The sequence below is a fragment of the Gigantopelta aegis genome, chromosome 11 (assembly GCF_016097555.1).
Source record: "Gigantopelta aegis isolate Gae_Host chromosome 11, Gae_host_genome, whole genome shotgun sequence".
Taxonomy (NCBI): domain Eukaryota; kingdom Metazoa; phylum Mollusca; class Gastropoda; order Neomphalida; family Peltospiridae; genus Gigantopelta; species Gigantopelta aegis.
This window is the reverse complement of record NC_054709.1, coordinates 2,132,621-2,148,377: the sequence shown is the minus strand read 5'-3', so window position 1 is coordinate 2,148,377 and position 15,757 is coordinate 2,132,621. Positions and strand designations below refer to the sequence as shown.

General features: G+C 40.4%; 1 protein-coding gene across 1 annotated transcript; it reads right to left on the bottom strand.

Moving 5' to 3' along the window:
* Positions 1 to 3,855: 3,855 nt before the first annotated feature.
* Positions 3,856 to 8,001, bottom strand: LOC121385236. The gene is made up of 3 exons (XM_041515819.1): positions 7,893 to 8,001; positions 6,053 to 6,399; positions 3,856 to 4,932 (listed from the first exon to the last, which is right to left on the bottom strand). The coding sequence occupies exons 2-3, from the start codon at positions 6,390 to 6,392 to the stop codon at positions 4,772 to 4,774; spliced, it is 501 nt and encodes a 166-aa protein (XP_041371753.1). The 5' UTR covers positions 6,393 to 6,399; positions 7,893 to 8,001; the 3' UTR covers positions 3,856 to 4,771.
* Between the last annotated feature and the right edge of the window lie 7,756 nt (positions 8,002 to 15,757).

Here is a 15,757-nt window from a genome sequence, read left to right as displayed (position 1 = left end):
CTTTAAAAAAAAAAAAAAAAATGTTTTATTTAACGACGCACTCAACACATTTTATTTACGGTTATATGGCGTCGGACATATGGTTAAGGACCACGCAGATATTGAGAGAGGAAACCCGCTGTCGCCACTTCATGGGCTACTCTTTTCGATTAGTAGCAAGGGATATTTTATATGCACCATCCCACAGACAGGGTAGTACATATCACGGCCTTTCATATACCAGTCGTGGTGCACTGGCTGGAACGAGAAATAGCCCAATTGGCCCACCGACGGGGACGCAACTTTAAATTCACACGAATCGGTAAAATGTAGTGAACCTTTATGTTCCAAAATTAAAAGTTACAAATATCAGGATAATAGGAACTTTATTCGCTATGCAGAATTAATTCGTGTAACGAAACAATCGGTTAGCTAGATGAAGATCGCCTGAACCACGTTCCGGTTACCGTATATTTTCAAATATTGTCCCCGGCATCTACAGGGTGCATAACAGCAAATCAAATCTCATAGATGGCAATAAATAAAGTGGGGCTACAGCTGCGTATAAACTGTCTCATAAATATGACAATATCTCACCCCGAAAATAAATGGGAAAACAAAAGGCAGCTCATGACCAAGGGTGGGTCCAAAGGCGGGGGGGGGGGGGGGGGGGGGGTGTCCCCTCCCTCTAAAAAATTAAAGTATCTATTTTTGAAGAATTTATTTACAATTTTCATTGAAGTGTCCTCTTTAGGGAGTGCCCGTTTGCCCATGGTCCCCTCCTTAAAATGTTTCCTGGGTCCGCCCTTGATGACGCTAGTTTCGGATTTAACAAAAATGATTCCCCGCTGTCCTAATCACGGCCATGCTAATTCTCGTGACGCCCTACACGTTTCAAACAAAGTGGTGCTTGAGACTGATACCCGTTCAGATTAAATTAGTGTATATCAGGCCACTGGTCAGGTGAAACCACCTGTTACAAGAATGTCCCTCACAAATGTCAGGCAGGGCAGTGTTCAGTGTTTTATTTAGTCATGAGAACTTCAATCAGAGCTTGGGAAGACACCGTCTGCTCTAGTACACTAGTACTGATACACAAGTATTTGAAATTAGTTTTGTTTAACGACACGACTAGAGCACATTGATTTATCGAATAAATCATCAGCTATTGGAAAAGAAAGAGATGTTTTATTTAACGACGCACTCAACACATTTTATTTACGGTTATATGGCGTCAGACATATGGTTAAGGACCACACAAATATTGAGAGGAAACCCGCTGTCGCCACTTCATGGACTACTCTTTTCGATTAGCAGCTAGGGATATTTTATATGCACCATCCCACAGACAGGGCAGTACATACCACGGCCTTTGATATACCAGTCGTGGTGCACTGGCTGGAACGAGAAATAGCCCAATGGGCCCACCGACGGGGATCGATCCCAGAAGGACCGCGCATCGAGCGAGCGCTTTACTACTAGGCTACTTCCCGCCCTCGCCTATTGGATGTCAAACATTCAGTAATTTTTACAATATAGTTTTAAGAGAGGAAACCCACTAAACTCTTCCATTAGTAGCAATGGATCTTTTACATGCACCATCCCACAGACAGAATAGCACATACCACGGCCTTTGGTATACTAATCGTGGTGCTCAGGCTAGAACGAGAAATAGTCCAATGGGCCCACTGATAAGGATCGATCCCAGTATTAGATATAAATGCACACACATAACACAAACAGACACACATAAAATCATGACATAATTCATATATTATAAAAATGTTTTTTATTTGTTTAAAAATCACATTCATTCTTATTACATTATTAATGAATATAGTTATAGTTTATGAACAAATATCTAAACAAATGGGAACGTTTTAAAGTTATAACTCATGAACATGTTTAAAATATAAATAGTTTGTATTACTCAAGTGGAGTTCCCCTGCTGCATTTAACAAATTTGTGGATTTATGTTTAATTGGAAAAGGAATTTATTAATGTAAAAGAAAATGACACGACTACATAGTATCTATGATCTGTTTAAACATTGTTTAGTACATTGTAACTGCAAATATAGATAAGAATATTTTTAATATACTTTATGAACTGAAATGACATCATTTGAATATGTCTCTAAAAAAAAATTAAAAGCAAACTACTTTATAAATATAAATGAAACATTACATCTTACTAAACATACCATATGGTCTGTGTTACCTATAATTTAATGCCAGTGTTTGACAAATATATGAGAGTCACTAGCCCTCACAACAGCTTTGACTAGTGCCCTATGTATTTAGTAATACAGATTAGAATTTCCACTAGCCTAGGCCAAACATTCACTAGCTCGATCGAGAGCTAGTGCATTTGTCCAACCATTATTACATGTAGTTTCAAACACTTGAGAATGACAATTTGAAAATAAATATTTTGAACTGAAATGATATCATTATAAAAAACACAAACATTAATAAATCATATTAATTTGACAACTTAAAGGGAATTTCAGTGTGTTGCGACAGAATGCATATGAGGACAGACTCAGTACACTTATTTATTTATATATATTGGAATTATGAACTTCAATATGATGAAATGGAAAAAGCTTATTTTTCCAGGGCTTCTAGAATTTTTATAAAATCTACTATCCATAGGATCAGTGATTTATAAAAATGTATTAACCATTATTAAAAATTCACTAGCCCTACTTTACTTTAAGATATGTCACCTAAAGAGGGAGATGGAGCTTAAAAACACTAACGTGGGGGGGTGGGGGGGTCAAGATATTCATATTTACAAAATAGACTTAACTGCAACATTTGACAAACAAATATTTCACTAACCGTCGGGCATGGCAATAGTAGTTATTTACTAGCCCAACATTGAATATCAGGCATGGGGGCTACAATAGGTAATAGTTATTTACTAGCCCAACATTGAATATCACTAGCCATGGGATTGGGGCTACCGTAATCTAGAAACCCTGTCGGACATGGCGATAGTAGTTATTTATTAGCCCAACATTGACTATCACTAGCCATGGGATTGGGGCTACCGTAATCTAGAAACCCTGTCGGACATGGTAATAGTAGTTATTTACTAGCCCAACATTGACTATCACTAGCCATGGGATTGGGGCTACCGTAATCTAGAAACCCTGTCGGACATGGCGATAGTAGTTATTTACTAGCCCAACATTGACTATCACTAGCCATGGGATTGGGGCTACCGTAATCTAGAAACCCTGTCGGACATGGCGATAGTAGTTATTTACTAGCCCAACATTGACCATCACTAGCCATGGGATTGGGGCTACCGTAATCTAGAAACCCTGTCGGACATGGCGATAGTAGTTATTTACTAGCCCAACATTGACTATCACTAGCCATGGGATTGGGGCTACCGTAATCTAGAAACCCTGTCGGACATGGCGATAGTAGTTATTTACTAGCCCAACATTGAATACCACTAGCCATGGGAGTGGGGCTACCATAATCTAGAAGCCCTGTCGGGCATGGCAGTTGTAATTATTTACTAGCCCAACATTGAATATCACTAGCCATGGGATTGGGGCTACCATAATCTAGAAGCCCTGTCGGGCATGGCAATAGTAGTTATTTACTAGCCCAACATTGAATATCACTAGCCATGGGAGTGGGGCTACCATAGTCTAGAAGCCCTGTAGAATGTTTTCAAAAGATTATTATAAATGACGAGCTATACATTTTGTATCTTTTGTAGAAAAAAATATATATACATATATACATTGAAATTTGCTAAATATATACAGGGCCATACATTTGTACCCAGTGTAAATAAGTGAAGCTTATAGCCTGTACGATCAACTGCGCGATTATGACAATAAAACCAACGTGCAACTTACGAGTTTTCATTTTTATTTTGTTAACCCGTATATTAGTGGTGACAAAAATATTGCGTATGGTTGTTTAAGCTTAATTGGTGGGGGGGGGGGGGGGGGGGGGGGGGGGGGGGGGAGGGGGGGGCAACCCAAACTATGTATGTATGTATGATTTTATAAAATTTAATAGTTAAAAAAAGTTTGTTTGGGGGCCATAGACCCCCAACCACCACCACCACCCCACACACACACTACGCCACTGGACCATAGATCCAATTTTGTTAAAACAATATATAGATTCTCAAATATTGTCCACCTTTTAAATAATCTGTTACAAACATAAAACTGGTTTATTTGTGTTTAAATGTACAACTGTTGGTTTTCATCTTAAATTAACGCCTATTCTCATCTCTTTCTACCAGTCATATTTTAAAACTAACAACACAGTAGTAACATTTGCAGACTGAAAACGGGTTGGTAAAAATGTCTAAACCTTATTGTTCATTGTTTAGGATTTCATTACAACAATGTCATCTTTTTTTCATCTTGGTGTTATTTTACCACTGGTAAAGCAGCGGTTTCATTATGCGATTAGTCGCACTGTGATAACGACAAGTCGTGTCGGAGTCATACCGATTAGAATATTGTCCTATTTCTCACGACAAATCGCATAATGAGAATGCCGCTCAACGCAGTAGTAAAATAAAAAAATTGTTTTTTTTATATATATTTTTATATTTTGTTAATGCGAAGTCTTTGCAACTGTCATTCCACAACCAGAAATGCACTCCGCCGATTAAACATTATCCACCCCACGAAGAACCGGAACTGTATCTCTGTCTGAAGTGGTAATGTATCTGTGTGGGTGACGTCAGTAGCTGTGACATCAGTAATCAAAGCGGTAGTGGTGACGTCAATAGCTCTGTGACATCAGTAGGCGAAGCGGTAGTTGTGCCAGAGAACGAGGGCAATGATGAGGACGAGGAGAACGAGCATGGAGATGATTCCGGAGGCGGCCACGCCCTTCGCGTACGACCCGTACTTGGAGGCCTCGATATAGTTACAGTGGTTGTAGTGGACCTTCGACTGCTCTGAAACGATAGCAATGTCTGGTTAACAACACACCACTATACACAGTACGCTGTTTAAACAGAACCTAGCAGCTAATGACGAGGATCTGCACACACACACACACACACACACACACACACACACACACACACCCGTCTCGTACGCTTATAACTGTAACTTGCAGTCAATCCCACATTCTGTCCAGGGGCCCTATTTTCGAAGCCATCTTAGCGCTACGAAATCGTAAAACCGTCGTAGGTTGTGACATCATTACAGCGCACGCCATAGTGACGTCATAGCTTACGATGATTTCACGATTTCGTAGGCTAAGATAGCTTCGAAAATATGGGCCCTGGACAGGAGATCTGGCGCAAATTAGAACTCGTGCCCAGGATGGGCATGCCCGAACCTTCAGTGGATATGGGCATGTTAATAGTTTTCTTTCCTTCTTCCTTCCTAATTATTTCTTACAAAATCTGCTTCTTTTTTTTTTTTAAAGCACTAATCCCACATTATATCTCTGGTTATATACAGACACGCTAGTAGTGTTTTAAATTGCTCTACAATACGAAGGATTACCATTTTTTTAGGTCTCTCTCAGTTTATAACTATACCAAACCCCAATATTCGCAAAGTCCTTATAAAATATATTTTTAAAAAGAAACTTAACTCCCGTTTTATTAACTTTTTTTTAACATAACTAATCTACAGTCAAAACGAACGGAGGTAAAGTTGATGCATGTAATAATAATAGACATTTTAGAAGAAAAAATCAGATAAGTTTTGTCCTCTTCCATTAATATTCAAGAAGGAACGCCCTCCCTAAGCCTCTTTCTTTATCTCACCACCACCCCTCTATTTCTCTCCCTTCGTTTCCCTCTCAGCTATCTCTTCTTTGCTCTGTCTCTGTTTTTCTCCTCCTCCCCACCCCACCCCATCTACTCTCTCTGTCTCTCTCTCCCTCCCTCTTCTGTCTTACTCTTCCTCTTTCCCCTATTCTTTCTCCTTCCCTGCTCTCTCTCTGTCTCTGTCTCTCTCTCTGATTTATTTTAATGTTGTGAGTCCATCGATGGTGAATGACCCTACGATCCATCGCATCTCAGATTACAATACGTCTAATACACCATAGTGTTTACTTACCTGCCAATAACAGAGCTACAAGTCCAAAGATCGGGTTGAAGAACAGAGAGCAGAACGCGAAACCGAAGTTGTCTTTCGGCTTCTTCAATGGATTGGGCGCGTTGGCCACGACGGGCAGGACGTAGGAGATCTGCGACGGCGTGTACGTCGTCGTATACGTCGAGTACACAGACTTCCGGCTGCCGGAGATGTACGAACGACTGGTGCCGGAGATGAACGAAGTCCCGCCCATGCTGGGCTGGGAGGGGTATCGGTGCATCTCGATCTCGCTCCCCGTCTCAGACCACGCCTCACCGTGGGAGTCGGTGAGGTAACCAGCGGGGTAGCGTGACACAGACATATCCAGGCTACAAGAAGAAAGGAAGGTAATGTTAGTTATAACCAGCGGGGTAGCGTGTCACACACATCTCCAGGTTACAAGAAGAAAGGAAGGTAATGTTAGTTATAACCAGCGGGGTAGCGTGTCACACACATCTCCAGGCTACAAGAAGAAAGGAAGGTAATGTTAGTTATAACCAGCGGGGTAGCGTGTCACAGACATCTCCAGGCTACAAGAAGAAAGGAAGGTAATGTTAGTTATAACCAGCGGGGTAGCGTGTCAAAGACATCTCCAGGCTACAAGAAGAAAGGAAGGTAATATTGGTTATAACCAGCAGGGTAGTGTGTCGCGGACATCTCCAGGCTACAAGAAGAAAGGAAGGTAATGTTTATTTTGATTAGCAGCTATTAGGTAAGTAATATTATGTAATCAGATAACTTCTTACAAAAAAAATATTTTACATGTATTTCAGCATGTGTAATACACAAAGACTTGAGACGTGTCCACTTCATATAAAATCTCTGAATTAACGAAACCACTAGAGCACATTGATTTATTAATCATTGACTATAAGATGTCGAACATTGGACAATTCTTATATACAGTTTTATTGAAAATACACTACATTATAGCAGTAGCAACAAGGAATCTTTCATGTGCACTCTTGTCACAAACAAGACAGAACATAACATGTCCTTTGATATACCAGTTGTGGGACAGTGGTTAGAACGGAATAAAGGATAAAAGAGAACAGGAAAACAAGCTTTTCGATCTACTGTTCAAAGCTCTACTCTTAACAGATAAGGGATCCTTTTGCAGGGCCGTACCCTGATCAAAATCCTGGTGAGGGGACTACTTTTTTAAAACAAATAAAACACTATACAAATTGAACCCTAAGATGTGTATGCTATTTTCTGAAGTAAAAGAAAAAAGTGAGATTTTCGGGGGCAAATGACCCCCCTCTACCCCTGCCCCCCCCCCCCCCCCCCCCGTAAGGTACGGCCCTGTTTTGTGAGCTTTTTCATAGACAGAATTCAACCCGTTCCCCTCTATATCAAGGCTCTAAAGACTAACCCTAACCCTTTAACTAACCTTAACCACTGAAAGGGGGGTACGGGTCGAACTCATGCCCAGGAGGGTACACATCATTTACCTTTGATTTGCAGTTGTAGGGCACTGTAAGGGATGGGGTGTAACGAGTTCATGGACATTTAATGATTCTCCGACTCATCGCACATCAGGTGAAAGGAGAGATGGAGTGAGACAGAAAGAGAGAAAAAAAAAAGATACAGAGAGACAAATTCGCGCTCACTGAGAGATTGGTGTACAAAAAATGCTTGCTGTATCACGCGAGTTTGTTAACCCATTTCCTGGTTGAATTAGATAAACAGGTAAAATGGCGGCGTCCTAGTTTAGCGAGGACGACATACCTGTACAGTTGAACTGACTAAACGTTCGTCTGTTGTGCTACAGCTTACAAGTGAATATTTGTACAAATGCAAAAAGCATATCAAAACTCACCTTTTTGATAAAAACCCGAAAGATGTCGAATATTTTGATTAGAAAAGCAGTACACCTGTTCGGCGTCACATCAAAGCAGGGATACCTGTTCAAAGCATGTACTACTAGCTGGACAACTAGCTGTTGTTAAACTGGCAGGCGTCAGCTGTCCGTTAATAGCGAATTCGCAAACATGTAGGTCTAAAGTGTAAAATAAAAGAGGTACTTAAAGTACAACAAAGTATAAGTAAAAACAACAACCCCACACCCAAACCAACCAAGATAATGCATCATAATGCATCGCACAACCATCACCCCCAAAATGAATTATATACATTGTTTAACGCACTTCCTAAATTTTAACGCACTTCCTAAATTTTAACGCACTTCCTAGTTTGAGGGCAAAGCGACAGAGAGAGAAAGAGAGAGAGAGAGAGAGAGAGAGAGAGAGAGAGAGAGAGAGAGAGAGAGAGAGAGAGAGAGAGACAGACAGACAGACAGACAGACAGACAGACAGACAGACAGACAGACAAACAGGCAGACAGGCAGGCAGAGATACAGACAGATAGACAGACATACAGACAGATAGACAAACAGATAAACAGACAGAGAGACAGACAGACAGACAGACAGAGACAGAAATAGACAGAGACAGAGCGAGAGGAAGAGATTTGGAGGAAAATGAGATAAAAAGAACGGAAGGAGTGATAGAAAGAAGGAGGTGAACTAGGGGAAGACTGAAGGATAGACATACAGATGAAAATATTTTACATCTCTTGGTTTGTGGCTGTTTGTTTCTAAACCATCTGCTTTAACATAATTCGAAGTTAAATGTACTGTAAAGCTAATTTTATGAAACAACTCTGCAGCAAACTACAATAGAGGTTTAGATAGTAGTAGTGTTTGTCAGAAGGTCACACTTGAATAAATTACCTGGGTACTGAGTCAACGAGTGACCTACATACCTGAGAAACATACACTCAATCCCGTCGCTTGTTACGATTTGTCACAAGGTGTTTCTTTTTCTTCTTTCTTCTTTTTTTTTTTTTTTTTTTTTGGGGGGGGGGGGGGGGTTGGGGGGGGTATTTTTATTGTTGTATTTGGTTTTCTTTTTGTGTGTTTTTTTGGTGTGTTTCTTGGGTTTCGTTTGTTTGTTTGTGTGTTGTTGTGTTTTTTTATTTATGGTTTTTTTTTATTATTGTTATTCGTTTTGTTTTTTTAAAGTAAGTAAAGATCTTTGTTCTAAATAAAAGGACTACATTCAAATGCCGGTCTAGGATCTTTAGCGGGGGGGGGGGGGGGGGGGGAGATAATATTAGTTCGATAGCATTCATTCATTCATTTTTCCAGTTATCCAATTATTTATTCATTCAATCAATCAATTATTCACGCATTCAGTCAGTCAGTCAGTCAGTCAGTCATACGTTCATTCATTCATTCATTCATTCATTCATTCATTCATTCATTCATTCATTCATTCATTCATACGCTCATTTATTTATTCAGTCAGTCAGTCATTCATCCGTACGTTCATTTATTTATTCATTCATTCATTCATTCGTACGTTTATTTATTTAGTTAGTCAGTCAGTCAGTCATTCTTACATTCATTTATTTATTTAGTCAGTCAGTCATTCATTCGTACGTTCATTTATTTAGTCAGTCAGTCATTCATTCGTACGTTCATTTATTTAGTCAGTCAGTCATTCGTACGTTCATTTATTTAGTCAGTCAGTCATTCATTCGTACGTTCATTTATTTAGTCAGTCAGTCATTCATTCGTACGTTCATTTATTTAGTCAGTCAGTCATTCATTCGTACGTTCATTTATTTAGTCAGTCAGTCAGTCATTCGTACGTTCATTTATTCATTCACCTATTCATTTATTCGTGCATTCATTCATTCGTTCTTTAGATCGATCGATCGATCGAATGTTGGTTTATTTATTCGTTCGGCCGTTCACTCATTCATTCACTCAGTCGTTCAATAATTATATAACCTTTATTTCTCCTAAGGTGTTTTTTTTTTTCTTTCTTTCTTTTCCATACAGTATTTTTTCATGGTAAGAATGTTTGTTTAACGACACGATAGGTTATTGTTCGAATCTACTCGGTGGACCCACCCAATCACACCTCCTGCCCCTCCCCCACCCAATCACTCCCCCTGCCCCTCCCTCACTCAATCACACCTCCTGTCCCTCCCCCACCCAATCACTCCTCCTACCCCTCCCCCACCACCGTTTATAATTGCCTGTCGCCCCGTAATACAATATGCCAATTGTGGGTGCCAGTTGTGGGTGGCTTCCTAATATTAACTCCTGGGTACGCCACAGCACATACCATGCACAGGCGCAGGGAATTGGTTGGGACGGGAAAAACTCAATGTGTCTGCTGAGGAGATCCGATCCAAAGACCCAGACACATGAGGATAGTGATTTAGACCAAGTTAGATCCCATCCACCGGGTCGCTGGTAAAAAAACACACAATATTTTGGGGAATTCTTCCGTCCCAATGAATGCTCCACGACTGGTATATCAAAGGCAATGGTATGTGTTCTTCTGTCTGTGGGGAAATACATATAAAAGATCCCTTTCTGCTAATAGAAACTTACAGCAGGTTTCTTCTAAAGACAATGTAAATATCCTCATATGCCGTATACTACGGCTTGGGTATAAATAAAGTTCAGTTCATCAAAGATTTGAAATCCTGATCCAGTAGGTGATGTTTAACTAGCCTATTGTACATACCTAGTGGTGCTATTAAAGAAAATGCAATAAAACCCGATGTGCCATGCGTTGCGCCATACTATTCATTCGGTAATAGAAGAGAAAACGTATTACATACCAAGTTAAGACACAGGTGTAGTCAGTTAAAAGCAGACTTATATCGAGTTGGTCTTAGCATCGATTCCTTGTGCAGTTGTGGATATAATTTTGAAAACAATTATCTCTTTTTTTTCTGTGAATGCATTTTATATGAAAGGCAAGGACGCACTCTCTGGAATTCATTGCAAAGATTTCAACCAATAGATTTACAATTAGTTTTAAATGGTAAAAATACTCTTAAGTGAAGAAGATAATAAAGAAATATTGTTTTCATGCACATAAGTATATAAATGAAACAAAACGTTTCCCTTAATTAGTAAATAAAGTATGGATCTTTAAAAGTATTACTATTTATTTATTTTATTGCTATTATTAGCGTAGCCATTACGTAATCATTGGGATGCCTTGTTTGTGTTTTTTGTTTTCAATTATCAAACCTGCTGTCTAATTATAGAACACATAGAAAACTTTATTGCGTCTCTTTTTTCTGTTTCCTTTATTCTTTCTTCTTTCTTTTTTCAATAATATTAATTTCTGTTCATATTTAAATTGCAAAAATATATTACTGTCGTAATATGTATGTATTATGGAGAAAGCCTAGTAAGTTGTATATCGTGTGCCTAATCCATTTGTTCTTTAAAAGCAATAAAATATGTTTCAATCAATCAAACAAAATTAAAGTTTGTTTTGTTTAACGATATCATTAGAGCGCATTGATTTATTAATCATCGGCTATTGGATGTCAAACGTTTGGTAATTGTTTGTTTAACGATATCATTAGAGCGCATTGATTTATTAATCACCGGCTATTGGATGTCAAACGTTTGTCTTAGAGAGGAAACCCGCTACATTTGTTCATTAGTAGCACCATCCGACAGATAGGATAGCACATACCACGGCCTTTGATATATCAGTCGTGGTGAATTGGCTGTAAGAATAAATAGCCCAATGGGCCCACCGACGTGGATCATTTCTAGACTGACGGCGTATCAAGCGAGTGCTTTACCACTGGGCGACGTCCCGCCCACATATTGAACGAAACTGCTGGTAAAGGAAACCTCATTTGGGTCGGGCATTGCATTACATTCGAAGGGTGTACAGGGGTGGGGGTTCGCTGACTACGTACATTTGAATAAACTTAACGTCTATTATTTCTTAATTAGTCACTGGGGTCCCTGTCTGAGCGTACGACGACGAAGAAGAAGAAGAATTCTCGAATTTCAAAACATTATTGATATACACTATATAATATGTAATCCAAGCTTCTAATTATATTCAGTGTACTTATCAGCATGGAAGATAGATGTACGTGGCACCGTACATAGAGGGAGAGGCTAAATCGTAGACACTGAAAGTCGTCAGCCAGTGAGAGTCTACTGAATATTCATGAGCAAACGGTTGATAGAGGGAGGGGCGTAATGACCGAATACAAAAGGTGTATGGGAGGAGGTTTTTAAAAAATCCAAGGTTTTCTGCGTACGTATATCATGGATGGTCCCTAATTATATTATTGAAAATAATTTATTTCATTTCAACTTATTTTGTGCTTATATTCAATAAGGTTCAAGCACGCTGTCCTGGGCACACATATCAGCTATCTGGGCTGTCTGTCCAGGACAGTGGGTTAGTTGTTAGTGAGAAAGAAGAGGGTGCAATGGTCTTACACATATCCATTGAGTCGTTAAAACTCGCTCTGGGTGGGAGCCGGCTACGAACCCTGTACCTACCCGCCTTATCTCCGATGGGTTAACCACGACACCACCGAGGCCGGTACCAGGCTGTGAACCCTGTACCTACCAGCCTTATGTCCGATGGGTTAACCACGACACCACCGAGGCCGATACCGGGCTACGAACCCTGTACCTACCAGCCTTATGTCCGATGGGTTAACCACGACACCACCGAGGCCGATACCGGGCTACGAACCCTGTACCTACCAGCCTTATGTCCGATGGGTTAACCACGACACCACCGTGGCCGATACCGGGCTACGAACCCTGTACCTACCAGCCTTATGTCCGATGGGTTAACCACGACACCACCGAGGCCGATACCGGGCTACGAACCCTGTACCTACCAGCCTTATGTCCGATGGGTTAACCACGACACCACCGAGGCCGGTATTAAAAACCACCGTGGCCGATACCGGGCTAAATAAAAAACCGAGGCCGATACCGGGCTACAGCAACCTTCATAAAGGGGGCATAACTGTTGCAACACGACACCACCGAGGCCGGTATTACTGTTGCAAGGGGCATAACTGTTGCAACACTGAACCGGGATAAAAGCTAGTTCTTTCCCTTAGAAAGCTCTTTGTACCATGGGTATCGCTGTAAAACTTTATTTCACGTTTTATATTTATTTTTAAATGATTTGTCTATTTTATATTTATATCTATGTTCTATGGCTTTTTTTCTGTAAAAGCCATGAAAGATAATATGATATAAATATAAAATAGACAAATCCTTTAAAAATAAATATAAAACGTGAAATAAAGCTTTACAGAGACAGAAATATTCGGTCTACATGCATAGGGCCTACTGCCAGTTGGCGATAAGAGTTCGTTTGTTGTATTTCCATAGATCTGTGTTTCAGGAATAATTATTAGGACACTAAAGGCGGCACTACACTATACGAGTGCATCGTACCAGAATAGCAGATTGCATCGCAACAGATGAAATCGTAATATTGTCTCGTCACAATCTGCTATCCTCGTACGAGACACTCGTGTAGTGTTGTGTCGCCGTAAGAAAACTAGAGTCTCAACTTCCCCTCCCTTCCACCCCTACTACCACCACCACACACGGAATAACTTATCCACTCCCCCCCCCCCCCCCCCCCCCCCCCCCCCCCCCCCCCCCCCTTAGATATCGTTCCTACGGGACTGCCGAGTGATTAATATACTAGATGTTGTTTAGTCTGCAGAGTCTCCCGTATCGGCAAACGAGTATTAGTTCCGACTAAGGCCCAAAACGCACAAAAGCTGGGTCTGGATCTGGCGAGTATGGTATCAGTCGAAAATTAAACGCAACAGACGACATAGAACATGCGCAACATTTTCACATTGCCAGACTGGTAGCTGTAGCCTGTGCGAGCCACATTTTAATGTTTTTTCTTAATAATCAACAGGAATATATATCAAAGTAGAATTCTCATAATTATTGTTGGTGTTTATATATACTCAACAACGAAAGTTTAGCTAATGTTAAAAGAAATGGCATAACATTTATAAATTAACCTATTTTTATTAATTAGTATTCACATCTGAAATGTTTACTATTTACAAATAACATAAACTCATCAACCTTTGCCTTAACACAACAGGAGGACCTGGTTTTCTTTTAAGTTTATTCAACCATGTTAAATTTAGACGTCATAATATATATTTGCGAAACATTCGTTGTTGAGTATATATATATATATATATATATATATATACACACACACACACACACACAAAGAAACAAGTTAAGCACCCCCTGTATTTTTCACAATGACTTGTCTTACGAGGTTTGGCGTTGAAAGCCTGATAACATAACCTCGAAAAACAAATGTGTTTTGCAAGAATACATCTTTGACAGTAAGAAAACATAACAAGTGTATCCAATTTTGAAATTTTAATCATGATTCTGAGAAGAATTCCAATATGCTGTATTTGAGCCAAAAACTGAGGCACAATAAGTATGGAGGTGCAGAGTTAGAAACACAAGTCAACATCATGATTGATGATGAAAAATGTCATTTGAAGTTCACAGATGACATTCATGACACAAATCATCAATAACGGGTAAACCCACCACGTGCCCGGATGACAGCTTCCACCCTTCGTCTCATCCCTCCAGTAAGTCGTCTGATCTGCTGCATGGGCAACTGCTGCCATTCTCGATGAAAAGCTGCCTCTAATTGTGCCAGAGTCTGTACAGCTGGGGTCAGTGCCTGTACTCAACGCCCCAAGATGTCCCAAACATGCTCTAGTGGGTTTAGGTCAGGACTCATGGCCGGCCAGAGCAGGGTCGTCACAGCTTCAGTTTGGATTAAAACTGTTACTGCTCGGGAACGATGTGGCCTAGCTTTGTCATCCATGTACAGAGGTCTGGTGGCGAGTGGGTGGTTGTCAAAATGCGGCACAACAATTGGTTGCAGGATGTTACGAATGTACCGATCACCATTGAGGTTGCCTTGGGTGGTGACAAGATCCAGCTTACAATTATGTGATTTTTATGTCTCCAAACTCTCAATCGGCCATCTGTGACATGGTGCAGGAACCGGCTTTCGTCGGACCAATGAACTCTTCGCCAGGACCTCTGATTCCAACCTCTCTGGGCCAAACACCACGCTAAACGGCGTCTCTCATGATAATTAGCAAGAAAGGGACGCGTGATGACCCTTCTGGCCTTCAATCCTCACTGTTCTGGCTGACATCCGTCTATTGGGTAACCATTGGCTCTTCAGAACAGGAGACGTAGCAAAGGGTTGATGACGTACGAGCCGAAGCAGGGCCCTGCCCTCGCGCTGTGACGTCAGGCGCGGTCTCCCTGACCGTGGGAGATCCTTTACAGCATTGGTACGCCCGTGTTTTCGTATCGGTTTGCTGATTATGGTGTAATGATACCCCAATTGACGTCCTATACTTTTGAAGGTAATGCCGGTCGCAAGCATACCAATAATATGCCACCTTTGGGCCTCTGATAACCGTTGACGTGCCATATTCAACGATTAAACTTCAACAATGCAAGACAGTGATGTTAAATGGCAACAGTTGCAGTGTATTGATACTGCATTTTGAGCAAAGCATGGGTGGCATGATGGACGTGCATGTCGTTCTGTCGTGGGATGTCGTAGTTGTCATTGTACTCTCCTGTTATTTCAATGGAACACTATTCCTGACATATTCGTCACGTAATTTGCAGTTTTTACGAATGGGGCTATTTCAGTACTAATTACATCTAGGAGTACTTAACTTTTTTCTTTGTGTGTGTGTATATATATATATATATATATATATATATATCGTTAAAAAGTGTATGTTTATTTCTACATGACAGGCTTGTTTCGTGGGAGA